A 23,489-nucleotide genomic window follows, 5' to 3' on the forward strand; every position below is an offset into this window, starting at 1 on the left:
CCCCTTGCTTGAAACTACAAAGTTTTCTTCATTTCAATGTATTTGCTGATATTTGCCACTGAATTTAGAGATTCAAATTCTCTTCCAATTCTTTTATCTTCTGTTCTGTACCCTTCACTCATTAAACACTTCTCAAGTCCATGTCAATACCTGCAGTTTTCAATGCTCTGCCGCTGTTTAGTCCTAAATCATGCCTGACTCTTTGTGACCCTAAGGACTGTAGCCCGCCAGGCTCCTCTGTCCATGGGGTTTTCCAGGCAAGAATACTGGAGTGGGTTGTCATTTTCTTCTCCAGGGAATCATCCCAGGATCAAACTCATGTCTCCTGTTTGGCAGGTGGATTCTTTAGCACTTGGTTACCTGGGAAGTCCCACTCAGTGCTATAATCACTTTGTTAACCAGATATATTGTTGATTAATTCTCAATTCATTTTTTGAAAGTTATGACAACATGGCTGGAAAAACCTGATTTGCCTCTGGGGTGCTGAATTAAAATTTCCAATGGAGTATCCCACTCCATTGAATTAAAAATTCAACATATAAAAATCTAGCTTGCCATCCCCCATCTACCTCCCTGACCTGGCTTTCCCTTTCATCACCCTCTGTCTTCCCTCTCTCTGCTAATGGCACCTATGATAGCTATCTCATCCCCTCCTAACTTTGCCCTCTACACAAAGATTGCTATTCTGGGGAAGTCTTTCCCAATCTCCATTCCTAAATTACATCAATCCACCCTCGTTTAATAGGTTTTGAATGTTATAGAAACAAACATGAAAGTAATTTAACGCAGGAGTCAGAAAGACTTTCAATGTGTCCCAGGGAAGAGACACAGAGCCAGGAACATCATCTCTAAGGGACTATGGAAAGAATTCTCCAAGGAGTCAGATTTCCAGGGTATAAACCACTACCTGCTTTACTCAGACCCTTTAAATTGGCTTTTAAAAGTTGCTCCTCTGAGACTCCAGACTTTGGTCTGGAATCTGACCTAGCTCTACTCATTCCTCTTCTCCTGGCCTAGGGTTTTCCGGATGGATAGGAGAGAGAATACTGACTTTCCTTTCAGTGATGTTATTAGGAATGAGTAATAAAAATGCTGGCAAGTCCTGGGAAAATCAGAGTGCTGCATTAAAAAGTTAATGGCCCAAGTTCCTTGGAGCCATCTGAAAATGAAATAATCACTAAGGGACAAATCCAAAATGAAAAAAAAAATTGTACAAACACAATTTACCCCAGGAATTTTCAATAACTGTTATTGCTTTTTTTGTGGCAGCTAAGCATCACAAAGGGCCCATTTTTCTCAACCCTACCTTTGTATCCCTTCAGACAGAAAAGGGCAGTGGGGAGGTTTTATATATATATATATTTATATATATATATATATATATATATATATAATCTGAATCCATGCAATTGCTATGTCACAGTGTAATCTATGAAATATTGCCACATGATTACAGACATAGAATGTTGAACTTAATTATAAGAACATAACAAAACACTCCACCGACTGGATATAAATCCTCAACAATGAAAAAAGGGACTGTATGTGTGTGTATATGATACACTTGCCACTGGCTTAAGTGATCTTTTTCCCTACTTGAGCAAGATAAAGAAGAAATTATACACAGATGAGGCTCAATTTTTATATGTATTTGTCACAAAACCCCAAGTTGCTTCATGTTTCCCTATGTGTCAGAGGATCTACACGCTGAAAGAGAGTTCTTTATCACTGGAAGTGCCTCAAAGAGCCCAACTGACCAGAGCCACTGCAAAAATATTCATAGATAAAACTGCATGGTGCCTTCCTCATTTGATGCCCTATGACTTGTGATTTGCTAAACTTGAAAAGGCATCACTTTCATACCCTACCTTACAGACCAACTCCTGCTCAGTTTTCTTTTTTTTTTTTTTTAGGAGAAAAATAGCATCTATCTCAATTACCATCTCTTTCTCAAAACACTCTTAGATGAGCAGAAAACACTGGTGAATAAATTTTAAGTATTGGTTTCTTTAGATTGGATTCAGGGCAGAAAAAAAGTGGCTAAAGTTCACAAGGCCATATTCTCCACAGATTGAAAAGCAAGCTAGTTTTATCACTTTTGTGCACAGCACAGAGGATTTCTCTCTGAATCTCTCAGAAAGGATTTTCTTTTTTTCATATGAATATCAATCTTCTAACAAAGGTACTGAACCACTCACAGTGTTATATAAATGAGTTAATGGGAAAAACCCAAGCAAACATTTGCACTCGGCACTCTAAGTTGATAGACGTGGACACGGTTGAGAGACATTGCCACTCCTGATGTTAAAGAGCTCCTTTGGAACCGGGCAGGTATGTACAGAACACAATGATGTAGAGAGTAAAAAGAAAACTTCACAAAATACTTGGGAAAAAAGTGAGAAAGGCTTCCATGGTGGCTCAGTTGGTAAAGAATTTGCCTGCAAAACAGGAGACCGGGGTTTGATTCCTGTTTGGAAGATCCCCTCGAGAAGGGAATGGCTACCCACTCCAGTATTCTTCCCTGGAGAATTCCATGGACAGTGGAGAATAGCAGACTACCGTCCATGTGGTTGCAAAGAATCAGACATGAGTGAGCAACTGATACTTTTAAACTTCACAAAATACTTACTGACTAAAAACAAAGAAACAAACAAAACCCTGGAGGCCTCCAGTGGACTAGAAGTGGTTTGTAACACATGAATTTGGAGGCTCTCAGAGAGTCTGGCATGCTGGACTCTACCTACGTCAACAGCTCATGTTGTGTTCAGATTTAAGCTCCTGCAGTCAATCCCCATCTCCTCTCATTATTGGTTGTTTTTGGTTCATATTTGTGACCAGACGGCAAACATTCCCAAGGCAGTGAGTATTCTTTCTCAAGACTTGGCACACGGCCGGTCCTCGGGAAATGTTAAATGAATGAATGTATTTCTGACAGTAAGGGTGTCAGACTTTAAAAAATTCACTTCCACTTCTATAAAACTTTTGCTTTAAAAAAGCTGGCAAAAGTAATAGATGAAGGGATTCAATCTCTGAGTACAACCTTGACACAGCGAGTTGTGAGATTGGTTTGTCTGCTTGCTGCCTATGCCCTTCTTGCTTGGCAGCTTGATTCAAGGATTTGAATCTTCAGGATGTCAAATAAGTGATTTAAAAAAGTAAAACTGGAAACATTGAAAAATGCCTGTCATCAGCATCATAATGATTGATCACCATTAGCCAGATAATTATACAGGCTGAGGAAGATTGTTACAAACATGAAAGCTAAAATAGATGCCTCAAGGTTAACACATCCTAATTACCTTTTGTGACATCGTATAAACGCTTCTCTATTTTTGAAGAGAAAATAGAAAATACTAGAAAAATAGTAGAAAATAAAATCAATAATTTCCTATACCCACAGAGATAATGAAATTATCAGATAAATCTTCTCCATATATTTCTACCTGTCTACACAGAACAGAGTGCAAATTCCCCAATACAACAACCTCCATGAAATAACATATGATTCCAGTAAGCACCCTTACCAAAATATCAGAGTGAGGAATTCAGTGACAACTATATATGTAAACAAAATGTGTACAGTAAACTATACCAAAAATAAATTACCTGGCAAAACTCATAAAATACTTCATATTTTCCAACTGTTTATATATTTCACAATTTTTCAAAGTGTAGTTGTTAACTAACTTCAGAGAAGCTATTTAGTAATAAAAACTGGAAAAAAAAAATAAAAATAAAAACTGGAAAGTGCTTAACCTAGTAGCAAGCCATAAAAAAAAAATTGTGGCAGCTAAAACAGTCAGGGTTTTAAAACTGGCTGTGATGAGAGAGAGAGACACATTTAGGGTAGAAAAGAAAACAACAACAAATATCTGGCTTCCACTAACAGCTGGTAATCTAATTGCCTAGCTTTTCTGAAGTTGAGGCCAATAAGATGTAAATACTTTAAGCAAATATAAGCATTTGCTCAAATTGGCATGACCAACTTCCAATTAGGGATATATCAGGGACACAGTGCGACCCTAAAGAAATATAGTTGCTTAAAACAGAAAATTTCTAAATAAACTCTGTTCCCTGCATACTGGGCTTCCCTGGAGGCTCAGTGGTAAAGAATGCACCTGCCAGTGAAGGACACTCAGATTTTAATCCTGGGTCAGAAAGATCCCCTGGAGAAGGCAATGGCAACCCACTCCAGTATTCTTGCCTGGGAAATCCCATGAACAGAGGAGCCTGGCGGGCTACAAACCAATGGGGTTTCAAAAGAGTCAGACATGACTTAGTAACTAAACAGCAACAAAACCCTTCACATTAGTCACCATGGAAAGCTTTACATTCTCTTTTCCAATGGGGCCATCTATAGATGAGCTTTTTTTTTTTTAAGAAGCCTGAATGGCCCAGAGAACACTCCTTTGACTATTCTTAATGGGAATACACATCCCTAAAAAGTGAAAACCAATCTGTTGAATAACATGGCAATGAAGCTGAGTATTACTTTTTAGAGTAAAGACAATTAGTATCTCACTTTCTTTGTTTAGTATCTGACACTAGAGCTTTTATAGGGTGCAGGCATTATTGTATAGAGATAGAGATGCAGAAGAGAAAGTTGAACTATATCTACCTGTAGGAACTGGAAAAGATTTCTATAGGCAATATTTTCTGAATGGGATCTTGAAAGATTGATAGAAACAATACAGGAAAATACAACAGAAAAACAATGGAGAGTTGACTCAATGATAAGATCAGGTCAGATACCCTTTAGAAAAAATTAAGTAAAGCTTAGGGTGAGAAGAACAGCTATAAATGTATTTTGGGGACAAAATTATGGAGCGATATGAATGCCAGGCTATTTCTTGCTCTCTAGGAAATCACTAAAAGTTATAGATCATGAAACTGGCTTGGTCATATTTTCCAGGTAAGTCCACATCCCAACTTCCTAGCTGACGATGTCCCCTTACTGCGACCCTTTGGGCTGGATTGGAATCCCTATTTCTCTGGAATCCAAAACTAATAGAAATTCTATTACCAAGAACTTCTTGTATACAAAAAACCAATCTATATAAACCCAGCACCTACCTAGGTGCAACAACAGCTACTTACTTTTATAAATTATAAAGGCAATTTATTAATAATGGATTTCAAAGATGCTCATATATGTAGTGTTCAAAACCAAAAACCTCAAAACTACCCAAGTGCCCAGTGACAGGATGATTCTCAGTTGTGGCAACTAGAGACTGTGGTCCTTACAGAAGCAATGAAAGTCTTCCTCCCCTGACAAGAGCACACTTCTCAGAGGAAAGCTGTGGGGAAAACAAATGAACTGCACAAAACAATGCAGATAAAGTCTAGAAATCTAGTGCCAAGTAACAAGACTGTTTAAACTTCATCCAGAGGAAATCACAATATTCTGAATGGAGTCTGACAAGACTTTAGGACGTGGATCCATTAAATTTTGCTCTGGTTTAATTTTTTAATTTTTATATTTTTCTCATATACTCACAGAAAACCAAAGTGCCCTATGGGAAACCAGTTCTTACTTTAATGCTCTAGATCCATTAATACAATAGTTCATTACTTTCCTAACAGACAATATATTGTTTTTATGTGAAAGCATTGCCTCAGGTTAACTTAGATGTAACAGATAAACCTGGCCCTGAGGGGAAAAGGCACAAACTGATAGAGAAAGTAAAATCTGAGGGGTAGTCATAGTGAAAGTGAAGTCACTCAGTCATGTCCGACTCTTTGCGACCCCATGGACTGTAGTCTGCTAGGCTCCTCCGTCCATGGGATTTTCCAGGCAAGAATACTGGAGTGGGTTGCCATTTCCTTCTCCAGGAGATCTTCCCAACCCAGGGATTGAACCCGAGTCTCCGGCATTGTAGGCAGATGCTTTACCATCTGAGACACCACGGCTACAACTTTCAACTGGCTCCATGAGAAAGCATTCTGTAGATACCTCCATCCACAGGAGCAACTGTGACTACAAAATGAACAGAAGATAAGGATGGTTTCCCAAAGCAAAGAATGTCTGGACTGTAGTGGGGGCACCTATTTGGCCTATGTCCTTTAGGGTCTTCATTTCATGCTTTTCTGAAAATAAGAATTATATATAGTTAAAGAATACAACTGATATATATATACATAGCAAAATGACCACTATTGTTGTATAGCTGCTAAGTCATGTCCAGCTCTTATGCAACTCCATGGACTGTAGCTCACTACACTCTTCTGTCCATGGGATTTCTCAGGCAAGAATACTAGAGTGGGTTGCTATTTCCTTCTCCAGGGGATCTTCCCAACCAGGGATCGAACCCATGTCTCATGCTTGCCCAGAGGATTCTTTACCACTGAGCCACCTGGGAAGCCCAAACAATTATTTGTTGTTCAGTCGCTAAGTCGTGTCCGACTCTTTGCAACCCCATGTACTGCAGCACACCTTGTTTCTCTGTCCTTCACCATCTCCCGGAGTTTGCTCAAACTCATGTCCATTGAGTCAGTGATGCCATCCAACCATCTCATCCTCTGTCATCCCCTTTTCCTCCTGCCTTCAATCTTTCCCAGCATCAGGGTCTTTTCCACTGAGTGGGCTCTTTGCATCAAGTGGCTAAAATGGCCAAAATACATTCAAGCTAATTAACATATGTCTCCTTACATAGTTACCATTTTTGTGTGTGTGTGATGACTGCAACTAAAATCTTCTTTCCATTCAAGAGAGGAAATCTTTTTACTGAGTTACCAAGAATGTTGCTGATAGAAGTTTTGACTGTGCTGCAGTACTTATTACTGTTTCCATGCGTTTTTACACATCTTCCCTCCTCCCATGTGTTCAGAGCACTGAAGCCTGCCTAAGACCACCCTTTTAATGGGGATCTGGCTGTCGTAATTCTCCCCCAACCCACTCCATAACACCAATTTTCAGTCTGATGCTGTGATAAACACTTCATCTTATCTATGAACTATATTCAATGCAGTTCTTAGAAAACTGAAAATTATCAATTTGTTAACAAATGTTGATGGAACAGACATCATTAGATAACAGAATTTTTTAAAACTACAAATTTTAATTAAAGAAACCATAATATGATACATATGAATTCCAAAGTACAATGGTAAAAAAATATGGAAATTTAAAACTACGTAATGTGAAAACTGGTTATACTGCTCTAAATTCCTAAGGAAGATACAGGAAGTTTAAGGGTGGGATAGAGTTTAAAGATTTCTTCATCTCAGTCCTGGAAAAAAAACCTTCAACTAGACCATTCAGAGACCTTGATCTTCTTCCTATCATATAACAAACCAATATCAAAATACATCCTGGCCTGGGAAAGCTAGAGAACAAGGGAGAGGAGATGACTGGGTGGTTATATTTTGGCTGACCTGCATTTCCAAAGTTGGTCAAGGCAAACAAAACTGTGTGCCTCATACACCAGGTGTAGACCGCATGGTAGAAAGAGCCAGCCTGGAGTCATTCTAATTCTCATCCAAGACGACAGGATGGGAGGGTGCAGCTCCCACACAAAAATGTCTATGTAGAATAGAAACTGGAAAACCAAGAGCTGACCGGAGAGAGGTGGTTTAAAGATGAGAAACCACCACTGACCTGTGGGCACTGCAATTGCAGAGCCCAGTAGGGGAAGTCTCTTAAAAAACCCATTAATAATCACAGTAGAGTAGGAGTTACCTTCTAAGACTTTCTTGTGACAGCACCAATCAAGTAAGCACTCTCTACCTCCCATCCTGCACCTCCTTTTCCAGTCTCCAAGGAGCCCTGCAGGGATCAGCTGGTGTTTATAGTGTGGGCAACAGAGGTGAGAGCAAAGTTAGGTAGTCTCCTACACTTACTGCCCAGTTAGGTCCTGACTCAGGGTAAGAATGAGGAAGAAATAACCTTTGAATAAAGAAGTGCTTATATTATACTGGGCTTGGCAGTATAAATTTATTAAATGAATAAGTATTCTACAACTTAAAGAAAAGTGATAGAGGTGATCCAGACATATAAAGAAAAATCTTCCCAGTGTATACATTTTTAAAGGACAGTGAAAAAAAAAAATCAAATTCTATTTTTATTTCATCTTCTAAATCATGATTGTTTAATGTATGAGTTCCCATATTTCTGTTATGCTTCATATACATTCCCATAGAGAATTTAAATTAATCCTGGCAGGGACTCTGAGGTAAATGTGGCTCTCATTTTGTAGTTGAGAAAACTGAGTCTAAGGGAGATCCTGTAAGGCCATTAATAGCCGACTTTAACTGAATGACCACATGCCGGACAGTCATCTAAGTGTTTTATATAATTACCTCATTTAGGTTTCAAATCAACACTATGAGCTAGCCATTATTATATTCCTCATTTTATAGATCAGAAAAACTGAGGTCCAGAATTATTAAAAATCCAGTCAGCAACTGATGGGCTGATAATTAAACCCAACCAGCCTGGCTCCAGAGACCACAGTCCTCAGCACTGGGCATGTAATTTAAAGAGGATACAGCAAAGCCTAATCTGAACCAGCGATCCTGAATGGGCTCTCCCCTTTCTCAATTAGTAAGGACCCAACTGCATCATAAAGAATAAAGCAAAAGATGAAAAGATGGGAGAGCAGCAGGTCTGTCACTACCTTGCTGTATGGTGGTTTAGTGTCTAAGTTGTGTCCAATTCTTGTGACACCACAGACTGTAGCCCTCCAGGCTCCTCTGTCCATGGGATTTTCCAGGCAAGAACACTGAAGTGGGTTGCCTTCTCCAGGGGATCTTCCTGACCCAGGAATCTAACCCGAGTCCCCTGCACTGCAGGCAGATTCCTTACTGACTGAACTACCAGGGAAGCTGTATGGTGTGTGATAAATAATTTCCCTTCCCTAGGTTTGTGCTTCCACATCTATTAAATTAGGGGAGTGCACTGAGGAGTCTCCAGGGGTCCCTTCTAGTTGCGGATTTTATTTCTAGCTCTGAAAGAATATATGTGTGGTGGGCAGGTAAATGTATATTAAATTACATAAACAATTTAGCTTGATGTCTGATATGGCTGAAGAGACACTTCTGAAACTTAAAATTCCCTAAGAGATCTTCTTTTGAAAAACCGTGATCTTACCATGCAATCAAAAAATATTTTTTATAACATGTCAGCTAGATGAAAATGTAAAATAATCTCAAAGATCAAAGAACCCTAAATATAAGTTTTTAAGAGAGTGCTATGGGGTTATATACTTAGTTTATTATTATTATTTTTAGAACTGCACAGCTGTTTTGGCAGCCTGTTTTGTGAATTCTACTTTGCAAATATAATGAGTTTTTTTTTCCCCCAAAACAAATTTTAGTTAATGGAGCAGATAACACATTTATTTCCTTGTCATAGCTTAGCATTAAATAAGAAATGCAAGAAGATTTTAGAGTTTAAAATTTGAAACATGGTATTTAGCTTTTTTACTTGCTAGTTATAAGATTAAAAAATAACTCAATATTTTAATTTCTTTCCACATATTTTAATGATAGTATCCATGATTAGAGAATATTACTGTTCAGAATTCCATTTCCTGTCATGTAAACCCTTCCTTATAATAAAGTCAATAGTTATGCTACTGCCTCTCCAAAACAAATCTTAAGTAGCTGAGCAAAAACTTATCCTATCCAGCATGCTTTAGGAACTTACTATATGCCATATACATTGGTCTGAATGCTTTTTGTTTATTGATTTATTTAATCCTCATGACAACCCTATAATGAGGAACTACTATGAACCCATCTGACAAATGAGGAAACTGAAGTAGAAGGAGTAACTCACTCAAGGTTAATCAGTTACTGAGTAGATGAACTAGCACATGACCCAGACTATTAATAAGGCTTTCCAGGTGGTGTTAGTGGTAAAGAACCGACTGTCAATGCAGGAGATGAAAGAGATGTGGGTTCGATCCCTGGGTGGGGAAGATTCCCTGAAATAGAAAATGGCAACCCGTTCCAGTATCTTGCCTGGAAAATTCCATTGACAGATGAACCTGGTGGGCTATAGTTTATGGGGGTCACAAAGAGTCAGACATGACTGAGTACACGCATACATTAATAGGTACAAAATAAAACCAACAACAAAAGAGCTGGAATATTCTAATTTTTAGTCAAAATGTTTTATGCTTAGAAGTGAAACATCAGATGAGTCGCACTTAAGACTTGTCGGCTTGTCTTAGAAGTATAAAAATACATGACTTTTGTGAAGTTTTATTTATTTCTTAGATTCTGTTTCATTCCAAAAAGGATTTGGGAAGATCCTGCTTTCAAGAGTTTTTTAATTTTTTTTTCAACTTTTAATTTAATGCACTGATTTATAAGGTCTCAGTATGCAGTTGCATGTTTTCCTTGTATTTTCTAGTTTCTCACATTCAGTAGATGTGGGCATATTAGCTTCCTAAGGCTGCCATAACAAACTACCACAATCTGGGTGACTTAAAACAACAGAAACTCATTCTTTTACAGTGTTGGAGACTAGAAGTCTGAATTCAATATATCTGAAGGACCATGTTCCTTCTGAAGGTTTTAGGGAAGAATTGTCTCTCGCCTTTTGCTAACTGGGGGATTCCCAAAAATCCTTGGTGTTCCTGGACTCATAGCCTCACACTCCATGCTCTGCCCATCTTCCTGTGGCCCAGCTCCCTGTGTCTCTGCTCTCTTTTTCTTGGAAGGACAACAGATAGTGGATTTAGGGTCCACTCTAAGTTGAGTACAACAGCACCTTCTTTGTTGACATTGCTGTTATGCTAGGTCTTCCTTGCTGCCCGTGGGCTTTCTCAAGCTGCAGTGCATTGGGGGTACACTTCGTTGCAGTGTGCGGGCCAGCTGCTGCTCACAAGCTCTAGGGCACAGGCTCAGTAGTTGTGGCCCATGGGTTTTGTTGCTCTGTGGCATGTGGGAGCCTTCCAGACCAGGGATTGAACCCGTGTACCCTGCATTGGGAGGCAGATTCCTGTCCACTATACCACCAGGGAAGTCCCTGATAGTATCTTGAGATTCTTAACTAATTAACTCTGCCAAGAGCCTGTTTCCAAATAAGGTCACATTCTGAGGCTCAAGACCCACATGAATTTGGGGGACACTATTCAACTCACTACAGGAGTGAGGAGATACTGTGGTCTTGGCAATAAATTGTCATTTTGTAATGTCTCTGAGATTCTCTTGATCAAACACAGTATCCATGTAATGACGTCACAGAGATCCCCATGTCTGCCATAGGAAGCACTGTGACCTCAGCTTGAGTAATTAGCAATGTATGGGGAAAACAGGTGTCAGAGATCTACGACTGAAGTAGAGGGATTAGAGGTAGCCCTCTGGGTGAAATACACCAAGGGCTAACAGGTGTAACAAGTACGTGGCTTCAGCCCTTCCAAATCGACTCCCCATGGTTCTCAGACAATCCTGCAGTGGAAAGGCTTCAATGTTTCCAGTCCCCATACTTTCTGTAATAGCCTCCTGACAACACTGCAGAGGCTGGGATGGTAATGACTGTCTATTTGGAGATTTTACACAGTGCTGTTCCCATAAATCCCCAATAATAGGCATTAGAAACAAAAACAACCTAAGCTCATCTCAACGGCATGACAGACAGAGCAAACTACTATTCATTCATTTACTGTCTCTGCTTTAAGAACATCAGTAAGTGATATATGATACTTTTTATAAGGGGTTAATGAGTAAAATGTTTATTTTAAGCTATCATGAAATTATATTTTCAACACTTATTCTCTGACCTATCACTGCTAAATATTAAAGAATAATTATCCAATTAAATCATTAGACTGTAAGCTCCATTTATTCTCAGATTAATCCCTAATATTTAGATAAATATCTGGGATGTAGTAGGTGTTCAACACATTTTAACAGAAAGAATGAATAAATAAACTATACCTAAAGGAGAAAGAGGAAAGTGAAAAATCATTAAACTCTTAAATATAAACTATATTCCCATTCATTATTATAATGGATAAAAAATTTAAACTAATAGAGCTATTTTTCATTGTGGATCCTTTTCTGTTGTGTGTCATCACTCAATACTCACCCTATGAGATGCTGTCTGAAAAATTCCTTTAAAAAGAGCTGTATTTGCTATGCCCCAAATTAAACAATAAATATGTATGATATTTGTCTTTTCCTAACTGACTACAATTAGTATGATAATTTCTACAGCCAACCATTTTGCCACAAATAGTATTATGATATCACTTAAATGTGAAATCTAAAACAATGACACCAATGAACTTATTTATGATACAGAAATAGACTCACAGACATAGAAAACAAACATGATTACCAAAAGGGAAAAAATAAGGGGGAGAGTTTAATTGAGAATTTTGGATTAATAAATGCACACTTCTAATATATAAAATAACAAAGACCTATTGTATAGTACAGGGAACTATATTAAATAGCTTGTAATAACCTTACATAGAATATCAAATATATGTTTTTTTTTAAATTTTTAACAGTTGTCCTACAATTTGCAATATACATTTTCTACTATTCAAGTCCACTCTCAAACAACATGTACTGGCTCAGGTAGTGCATGTACCTTAGAACAGAGTATTGCCAATTCCTCCTTCCATCCCTTTATAACATTGCTGTCATTTATTTCACTTATTCATAAACTATAATCATGAAATACATTGTTGTTGTTATTAATTTGAACAGATAAATGAAGAATAAGAAAAAAGATTTTATTTTATCTTCATTTATTCCTTTATGTAGATCCAAATTTCTGACTTTTATTTTCCATCCCTCTGAAAGTTTTCTTTTAAGGCAGGTCTACTGACAATAAATTTCCTCAAATTTTTTTTGAGAAAATCTCTATTTGTCCTTCAAATTTGAAATATAATTTTGCTGGATACAGAGTTCCAAGTTGGTAACTTTTTTTTCCCTAAGCACTTTAAATATCTTACTCCATACTTTTTTTCTTGCTTACATGTTTTCTGAAGATAACTCTGATGTAATTATTTTGCTTTTTATGCCTTAGATAAGGTGTTCTTTCAACTTCCTCTGGATTCTTTCATGAAAGCCTCTTTTTCTTTGATTTTCTGCAGTTTGAACAGATATGTCTTGGATGTAGACTTTCCAGCATTTTCCTACTTAGTGTTCTCTGAACTTCTAGATCTGTGGTTTGATGCCTGTCATTAATTTTGTGAAATTCTCAGACGTTATTGCTTCAAACATTTCTTCTGTTCCATTTGTTCTATCTTCTCATTCTGGCATTCCATTTACATGTAAGTTATATCTTTTTAATTGTCCCACAGTTCTTGGATACTCTATTCAGGGTTTATTTCTCTTTGATGCGAAGAGCTGACTCATTTGAGAAGACCCTGATGCTGGGGAAGACTGAAGGCAGGAGGAGAAGGGGATGACGGAGGATGAAGTGGTTGGATGGCATCATCGACTCAATGGACACGAGTTTGGGTAAACTCCGGGAGTTGGTGATGGACAGGGAGGCCTGGCGTGCTGCAGTCCATGGGGTCACAAACAGTTGGACACGACTGAGCGACCACTGAACGGAACTGATTTTTCAGTTTGAGGGATTTTTATTAACATGTAGCCAACCTCCTTCATTCTTTCCCTGGACATGTCCAGTCTACTACTGAGTTCATCAAAGCAGTCTTCATTTCTGTTAGAGTTTTTTTTTTTTTTGCCTAGCATTTCTTCTTGATTTTTTTCCCAATATTTTTTATTATGTTACTCATCTGTTCTTCCATGCTGTCCACTTTTTACACTAGAATCCTACATACTAATAATACTTAAGATTCTAGCTTGATAATTCCAAAATCTCTGCCATATCTGAGTCAGTTTCTGATGCTTGGTTTGTCTCCTTTATGATTTTTTAGCCTAAAGCATGCCTTGTAATTTTTGTCAAAAGTCAGGCATGATGTAGCAGGTAAAAGGAGCAGGTCTTTAGCATGCAGTTTTATGTTATTTGGCTAAGAGTTAGATATGCTCCGTCTCCAGCAATTTGTCAATTACCCTTCAAGCATCCTTACCAGAATCCAGCTGTAGCTTCTACGCCTAGTAAGATCGGACTGTATTTTCCTATCTTCCCAGTTTTTAGCTGGTGGTTTGCCCTCTGATCTCAATTCTCTGATAGATCTATGGAGAGCTGCTGATTTTCAATTTGTTTAACTTTTTTCTTGCTGAGAGGATGGAAGTGATGACTTCAAGCTCTCTACATGCAGAACCAGAAACCAGAAGTCAGCAGTTCATTTTTCACTGGTCATCCCATACAATCTTTGTACTTTTTTCCCATTTATAGGTGTTGCTCCTTTTGCTGGAATGCCTTCCTCCTTTTCACAGAACAATAAGAGCCCCAGCACTTCTCATTAATCATGCATGTATTATTCCACTCTGACATCTTCACTAAGGAGATTTATTCACAAGAAAACAAACTATGTGTTCTCATACAACTAGGTACATTGGATCACTTATCACATTATATTATGTTTATACTATTTACAACATTATCTACGATATAGGTACACAATGCGGGCAGTGACTATAATCTATAGTAGGCTTAGAATTAAATATGAATAAATAATTTACTTCTTTATGGATTCCCAATCTCTCAGGTCTGGCTTTGATTCACTTGATACTTTCGTTCATCATGAGCTAGGTTAGACCGTCAATAAGATATTATTTTTGAAGCTTGAAACCCTGTGATTCAGTCTTACTTCTTACATAAAGGCTACAGAAAGTTAGTAAGATGGTTCCAGAGAATAATGCAAATTAGTAACATATACTCATGAGAGCCTGAAGATTTATTACTGTTGCCCAGTGTTTATTAAATTCCCTATTAAGGTTAAAAAGCGTTTGCCGATGACACAAACTTTACTGCCATATTAATGTAGGTTAACATCACTCACTGTGGCATTTTCAGTGGTTCCTCACTTAGAAGGTTTGGGAAAATTTTCTCTTTTAATAAATCTATATATAAACCAGACAGCTTTGAATCAATGTTTATCTAGTTTGGACATGAAACAAAAGTCTTTATCTGAAGATTGGCTTCCTTGCTGATGGTGACAGGAAGATCCTTAACCTAAATAGTTACCAAGGTACACATGCAACTAAACTGTTACCTTGGAAAAGCAAAATATTTCCAATTTTGCAACCATAACTTCTAACCCTTAATTACAAGGATTATATATCAGAGTCATATTCTGGCATGTTAAATATGGAAGAATCCTGAGATATTTTCAGATCCTATTCTCTCATTTTATCAAGTAGGGAGTTTATTGTTTTTATTGGGAAATATACCAAAGCCTAAAAAGGGAAACTAGAATTTATGGCCCCTAGAAGCAGAAATATTGGTACAATATTTCTACAAAATCTCCAGCGTCTAGAGCAGTGACTGATATAAAATAAGTATTCCATAAGTATTAGCTGAATAAAAATGAAAGGACTTCTCAAAGTTCCAGTATAAATTAGAAGCTAAATTGGGAACAGAGCAAGGTCCTTGATGCCAAACAGGTGACCTTTCAATCACGTGACGCTTTTCCCCAGCAAATTCTCTTTATGGTTATTCTCAGAGAAGGCAATGGCACCCCACTCCAGTATTCTTGCCTGGAAAATCCCATGGATGGAGGAGCCTGGTAGGCTGCGGCCATGGGGTCGCTAAGAGTTGGACACGACTGAGTGACTTCACTTTCACTTTTCACTTTCACACATTGGGGAAGGAAATGGCAACCCATTCCAGTGTTTTTGCCTGGAGAATCCCAGGGACGGGGGAGCCTGGTGGGCTGCCGTCTATGGGGTCACACAGAGTTGGACACGACTGAAGTGACTTAGCAGCAGCAGCAGCATGGTTATTCTACATATGTTAGAAGATGGATATACTAGAGAACAAAAGCACCAAAATAAGAAATAATGCTTCTCAATTTAGGATTAGGCTATATATAAAAGTTTACCATAAACTGTACAATATCTAGTATGGATGTTCTAAAATGTTAACTTATTGTAAGAAATAAGTTATTTTGCTGCACATGAGAATGATATATATTTACCTTTCATATAATTACACTGATTATATGAATAATATCACATTTAAACAAAAATTCAAACTGTAAGTGTAAAATCCTCCTAATATCTAACTCACAGAAGGTATTAGACAAAAGCTAATAACTATTGAAGATTTATCTCCAACCAGTTCATCCTAGAGCAGATCAGTCCTGGGTGTTCATTGGAAGGACTGATGCTGAAGCAGAAACTCCAATACTTTGGCCACCTCATATGAAGAGTTGACTCATTGGAAAAGACCCTGATGCTGGGAGGGATTGGGGGCATGAGGAGAAGGGGATGACAGTGGATGAGATGGCTGGATGGCATCACCGACTCGATGGACATGTGTTTGAGTAAACTCCGGGAGTTTCTGATGGACAGGGAGACCTGGCGTGCTGCTATTCATGGGGTCACAAAGAGTCGGACACGACTGAGTGACTGAACTGAACTGAAAGTCAAATTTCACTTATAGCAATTTACAACACTTTAAAAAAAAATCATCATCTAGAAAATTCCAGCTCAGTTACCCTTAAAATCTGGTATACTTGTGTTTTTTTAATTAGTTAGTTAATTTATGTATTAATTTGTTGCTGCACTTATTTATAAATAACTAAAATTTATTTCTTTATGGTTGGGTCTTCTCTTGTGGCACACAGGCCCTTGAGCGTGCAGGCTTCAGCAGTTGTGGTGCCCAGGCTTAGTTGCCCTGCAGCATGTGGAATCTTCCTGGATCAGGGATTGAACTCACGTCCTCTACATTGGTAGGTGGATTCTTAACCACTGAACCATCAAGGAAGTCCTATTCATGTTTTTTAAATTAATTTTTATTGGAGTATAGTTGCTTTACAATATTCTGCCAGTTACTTTATAGCAAAATGAATCAGCCATACGCATACATATAACCTCTCCCTTCTGGACTTCCTTACCGTTCAGGTAACCCCAGTGCATCATAGGGTACTAATGAGACTGGATTGTGGAGGGAAAGCATAGAGACATATAGAGCTTAACTCCTGCACATGCGGTAAGAAGGAAGAAGCACACTTCTGTTTCACTGCCTGCTTCATGCAGACTAAGGCTTCTTCTTCTCTTCCCATCTCATGTGATCAACACCTCTGAAACAGAGTCAGGGTCTCCAACTGAGGCACAGATAGGGGCCAGCCATTCTTTCTTTCATTCCTGCTCTGCCAGAGAACCTCTGTGTAGCTGAGTGGTAAAGAGCACTTGGAAATATTTTACTGACACAGCTCTGTTCACAGCTAGGCTCTGATTCTAAGGTCTATATTCAGAGACCCAGAAATAACTCCACACCTTTGTCTCAGGCCAACACTGAATTCTGCTTTGCAGCTTTCCCAACTACTAGGCACTGGCCATCACTAATAATAAAAATGATAATTTGGTCTTCCTTTGTGCTGTGGTCTTCCATTTTCTACTGGTCAGAATCTGGAAAAGAGGCGTCAGTAATCTAGAACCCAAACTTCAACATCCTTTCTAAACTAGAAAGTTCTTGACGGCTAGAAGTTATGAAGTACTTGCCTTTTACATTTGATGCTATCTTGATGACCATATGGAACCTTACACATCATGGATGATTAGTTAGGATTGCTAAATGGACATCTGGTTGTTCAAATACTTTGAGATCTTTGCTGAAATATTCCTCAATTACAGTTGAGTTGTCCCCTATCCCGTCCTTCAAATAATCTTTACACCAGAAATTCCCAAAATGATCATTTAAAGAACAGTATTAACTTTATAATTTGGCTCCCCAATAATATGAGTCTCTAGGTAGCTTCAGGGAGGAAGATTAAAAAGAGGAAGAACAAAATGTATAAATCTATTTGAATTTTTGAGAATCAGGCCATACTGTAGCACTGCCTTTTGTCTAATATTCCACAGGGAGAGTAATGTTTGTCATGACTCTCATGGTAGATCAATATAGTTGAAAGTAAAAAGAACAAAACTCCAAATCTCATATTCTCAATAACTCAGAAAACATTCAACTCTGGACAAACTATTGTAATACACTGGTTTTCAAAGAGTTATAGAATCATTGGGCTAGAAGTCTTAAATTGAGTTCTTAAAACCACTTAGAAAACAACTGAAGAAGCTAGACCTTTGACTCATCGGTCCTGGTTATGCAGAGAGCTCTGAATTCCCACCAGACTGGTGATGACACTGGGTTATATATGCTACTGGGACTCAACAAGCTGGATGGACTGCCTAAGAGCTACCTCAGTTAGGCTTCCTAGGTGGTGCTAGTGGTAAAGAACCCACCTGCCAATTCAGGGGACATAAGAGACACAAGTTCAATCCCTAGGTCAGGAAGATCCCCTGGACGAGGGCACAGCAACCCACTCAAGTATTCTTGCCTGGAGAATTCCATGGACAGAGGAGGCTGGCGGGCTGCAGTCCATAGGGTCGCACACTGTCAGACATGACAAGTGATTTAGCATGATGAGTGAGTAGGGATGTAACCTATATTCAAAGATAGGTTACAGTATAAACATAAAATAACCTGCCCCCACTTTGTGGGATTTAATATGATCTGGAAAACGAAGGAGTTGTTTAATCTTTGAATTATAATCTGAAGAAAAAAAAAAGCTACTTCCGTTAGTTCTCACTGCCCTTAGTGTATGTGCATGCTCCGTTGTTCAGCCATGTCCAACTCTTTCTCATCACATGGATGGTAGCCCACCAGGCCCCTCTGTCCATGGGACTTTCCCAGCAAGAATACTGGAGTGGGTTGCCAATCCTCCTCCAGGATAGTAGGTAAGGAATTAATTCCTATGAGACTGGAATTACCTTCATTTTACAGATGAGGTATCTGAGACAAAGAAATAGAGGAATTGGCTATAATCATATAATTCATAATGAGACAAGTCAGTATGAAAATTCAAGCATCCTGGCTCCAAATCTAGTGCTCTTTTCACTACAATCACAAATCTCTTACTGTCAAGAATTACTTTCTAGATCAAGGAATTATGAAGTATACCAACTTATCATATGGAACAAGCAATATAAGTAAATGAAATATCATTCAGTTCAGTTCAGTTCAGTCGCTCAGTTGTGTCCGACTCTTTGCGACCCCATGAACCGCAGCATGCCAGGCCTCCTTGTCCATCACCAACTCCCAGAGTCCACCTAAACCCATGTCCATTGAGTCAGTGATGCCATCGATCCTCTGTCGTCCCCTTCTCCTCCTGCCTTCAATCTTTCCCAGCATCAGGGGCTTTTCCAGTGAGTCAGCTCTTCACATCAGGTGGCCACAGTATTGGAGTTTCAGCTTCAACATCAGTCCTTCCAATGAACACCCAGGACTGATCTCCTTTAGGATGGACTGGTTGGATCTCCTTGCAGTCCAAGGGACTCTCAAGAGTCTTCTCCAACACCATAGTTCAAAAGCATCAATTCTTTTGCACTCAGCTTTCTTTATAGTCCAACTCTCACATCCATACATGACTACTAGAAAAACCATAGCCTTGACTAGATGGACCTTTGTTGACAAAGTAATGTCTCTGCTTTTCAATATGCTGTCTAGGTTGGTCATAACTTTCCTTCCAAGGAGTAAGTGTCTTTTAATTTCATGGCTGCAATCACCATCTGCAGTGATTTTGGAGCCCAGAAAAATAAAGTCAGCCACTGCTTCCATTGTTTCCCCATCTATTTGCCATGAAGTGATGGGACCGGATGCCATGATCTTAGTTTTCTGAATGTTGGGGAATGTTAATGTTGAGCTTTAAGCCAACTTTTTCACTCTCCTCTTTCACTTTCATCAAGAGACTCTTTAGTTCTTCTTCACTTTCTGCCATAAGGGTGGTGTCATCTGCATATCTGAGGTTATTGGTATTTCTCCTGGCAATCTTGATTCCAGCTTGTGCTTCCTCCAGGTCAGTGTTTCTCACGATATACTCTGCATATAAGTTAAATAAGCAGAGTGACAATATACAGCCTTGATGTAGATGTAATGTATTGCTGTTTCTGTTTAAATGGCTTATGTAAGTAAATAAAATAAGTATTTCTCTAAGAATCCAATCATATGAGTATAATTTTGTTACTGTTTTTTTTTTCATTATAAACTGAAATTCGTTTAAATTCTGCAGATCTGGCTTCATTTCCTACCCCCTGTAACAAAAGCTGAAATGCACCAAAACCTAATTATAATTTTAGTTTTGATGTTTATGCTGTGAACTACCTTTTAGTTCAGACCAGCATAATTATTTTTGTGGATACCCTTAGTAATTTAAAATTCTTGCATGAAGCAAATGAAATGCTACCTCTTTGTAAATACATCCTGTTGTGAGAGTATTTAAGTAAGATCCTAGATGATTTCAAGGCTATATTGTTTTAAGTGGAAATAACCAGAGATAATCAAGCCAACTAAGTGCACTCATTCACTCTGACAATAGATGTTTGGGTATCTAGTATGTGCTTGCTGTTGTTGTTCAGTCACTAAGTTGTGTCCAACTCTTTGCAACCCCTTGGACTGCGGCACACCAGGCTCCTCTGTCCTCCACTATCTCCTGGAATTTGCCCAAATTCATGTCCATTGAGTCAATGATGCCATCCAACTATCTCGTCCTCTGTTGCTCCTTTCTTCTCTTGTTCTTAATCTTTCCCAGTATCAGGGTAATTTCCAGTGAGTCAGCTCTTCACATCTGGTGGCCAAAGTCTTGGAGCTTCAGCCTCAGCATCAGTCCTTCCAATGAATATTCAGGGTTGATTTTCTGTAGGATTGACTGGTTTGATTTGCTGTCCAAGGGACTCTCATGAGTCTTCTCCAGCACCACAATTCGAAAGCATCAATTATTTGGCATTCAGCCAACTCTCATAGCCATACATGACTACTGGGAAAACCATAGCTTTCACTATACAGACCTATCTGCTTGAGACAGAGAAATGAACATAACCTGGTGCCCATCCCTGAAGAGATCAGCTTAGGAGAGGAGGATATATATTCAATTAAACCAAAATGTATCCTCATTCCTGATATGAGCACAGAATGTCTGACAGAGAAAGCCATTAATTCTGCTAAAGCAAGTGAAGATTTCAAGAGAGAGTGATAATTTAACCAAGCCTTGAAGTAAGAGATGCTTTTGGTACATTATAAACCTAAAGAAGCTGAGGAGAAAAAGGATTAATCCCAATGCTCCAAATGCTATGTCATCAGATGTCTGGCTGTATCTTCCATCTTATGTGTTGCTGGCATCCATCAGAGAGAAGTGAATTTTGTAATGGAATTATTAGAATTCTTTTTTCTTCAATATGTAGCTTCCTTCAGGTTTTTGCCAAATCATGAAACCCTCCAAGTCAAATACGCATCAATGGTAGACTGGAAGGGTTTGGAAGAGTTTCCATTCACAGTTACTAGTGCTGAGCACTGTGGTGTTATTGAATTATAGAGGATTTAAAACACCCAGAAATCTTTTCTTCTTTTTGCAGTTACTCAGTGATCTATAGTCTGGCTGAATTGATTGATTTCTGGAATCATGACCAAAGTTTTGGTTGTTGTAGTTAGGTGGGCATAGTAATACAGAGGTTTCCATCAAGGAACCTTTTTTTTCAAGTGGACCATTTTTAAAGTCTTTATTGACTTTGTTACAATACTGTTTCTGTTTTATGTTTTGATTTTTTTTTAGCTCCCCAAAAAGGGATTGAACCCATACCCCCTGCATTGGAAAGTGAATTCTTAAGCACTGGAATTCCCACTGCCAGGGAAGTCCCAAGGAATTTTTAAAGAGTCCTCAAAAAGGCACATATGAGCAGATGGGTTGGACACATGCATAAAGTCAAATGAATAAAGAGTTCATTTTGTTAACTGCAATAATTTGTATTTTAAAAACTTATGATAATTTTATTTCTGTTTTGAATGTGCTTGTCATATTCATTATTTTTTTTTGGCCAAATTGTCTTTACTTTATCACTAAATGATCAAAAATTACAATCGTTCTGCAAGAATAGAGGAGGGCATTGGCTACTTATTAGAATTTCAAGGCATATACATTTGCTTCTGAGCCATAATGCCCACCTGTAATGTATAGAAATATTACTGCTTATTGCAACAATGACTTCCCTATAACTCAGGTGGCAAAGAATCTGTCTGCAATGCAGGAAATCTGGGTTCGATCCCTGAGTCGGGAAGATCCACTAGAGAAGCAAGTGGCAATCCACTCCAATATTTTTGCCTGGAGAATCCCATGGACAGAGGAGCCTGGCAGGCTACAGTCCAAGGTGTCGCAAAGAGCTGGAAACAACTGAGCGACTAACACTACTAACCTTATGTAAGTTAGTTCTGTTGTGCAAAACATTATCATCTATATTAAACTTTCAAAATATTTCTTTAGAATTTACCTTCCATCTGATTCTAAATGATGAGACCATCTACAAAAAAAAAAAAAAAACACTAATGTAGAAAATTAATGGTCAAACATAAATGGAATTCTGTGAATTACCCAGAAAAGTTAGAGACTCAGGAATTTAAAAATAAGAAAATCTATTATTTGGCTATCCTAGACTTTTCCTCCAAGTAATTTCAATACTGCCAACCACCCCATCTGCATCTCTTTGCTTAACTTTCAAAGTTTAGATCTAATCATATACCTGGCCATTATACTTTAAACATTCCTCGATTCCCTGATTCCCTTAGTCTTATTTCCTTTACTTTCATCTATACAGAACAATTAAGTACTAAATATATATTATCTCCTCTTCCAGTTGCATTCTCTTTTTACATATTGTCTTCCCAAATAAATCAAGGAGCAATGGCGTACTGTAATTTTTTTTTTGTACCGCCATGATCCTTAACACAATACTAAGTACAGAGCTTTGTTTAGAGACAGAAGTTAATAATCTGTAAAATTCAACTTATTGTTTTAATGTGCTTAGTTATCTGGTCTGTTGCATCAAAGATTAGAAGCAGCAACCATGAGAAAGGCTCTGAAAGCCAAGACAAGTGAGAAGAGATGACATAGGGAACGCTACCCAAGGTTGTAAAACCACTCACCCCAGAGAGACTGGGGTCACCGAGGGGAAGGGCAAATAAATGCAAGACCGGAAATGTCCTTGAGAATGTAACTGAAAAAAGCAATATATATAGCTAGATGTCAAGTTCAACAGCTTTGCATTTAATATTTACAATGTTCAAAAACTATGCTAGAACCTGGATTTACAAAGATTGACATGATGCTTGGATCATTTGCTTTTGAGACACTATCTTTTGATATTAGTGGAAAGAGACATGATACAATTTTCAAAGCAAACTGTTGAGTGCCATGATAGAGTGTAAGCATCTTAAAGGGTGAATACCAAAGATACTTCCTTAGCTGTTTAAAAAGGCATTATCACCGCCCCCCCCAAAAAAAAAAAAGTTAAAGAAAGACCTTTTGGATGAAGATTTTGCCAAAACTGCTTCAGGATTGGGGGGGGGGGGTGTTAATTATAGAAATAACTTTAGTTAGATGTGACAACTTTTCAAGCAAAATGCAGGT

At 38.2% G+C, this 23,489-nt stretch overlaps 1 protein-coding gene across 4 annotated transcripts in view; it reads right to left on the reverse strand.

The window, feature by feature from the left end:
* Window positions 1–23,489, reverse strand: part of FGF12 (fibroblast growth factor 12) — a 412,502-nt gene that overhangs the window by 137,558 nt on the left and 251,455 nt on the right. For 2 of the 4 annotated variants that reach the window (XM_061166833.1, XM_061166831.1), the window contains exon 4: window positions 22,354–22,383. The exons of the other annotated variants lie outside the window; for them this stretch is intronic. In XM_061166833.1, coding sequence (XP_061022816.1) covers window positions 22,354–22,383 — 30 coding nt within the window. The remainder of the gene's footprint in view (window positions 1–22,353; window positions 22,384–23,489) is intronic. 4 annotated transcript variants of the gene reach the window in all.

The sequence above is a fragment of the Dama dama genome, chromosome 19 (genome assembly GCF_033118175.1).
Source record: "Dama dama isolate Ldn47 chromosome 19, ASM3311817v1, whole genome shotgun sequence".
NCBI lineage: Eukaryota > Metazoa > Chordata > Mammalia > Artiodactyla > Cervidae > Dama > Dama dama.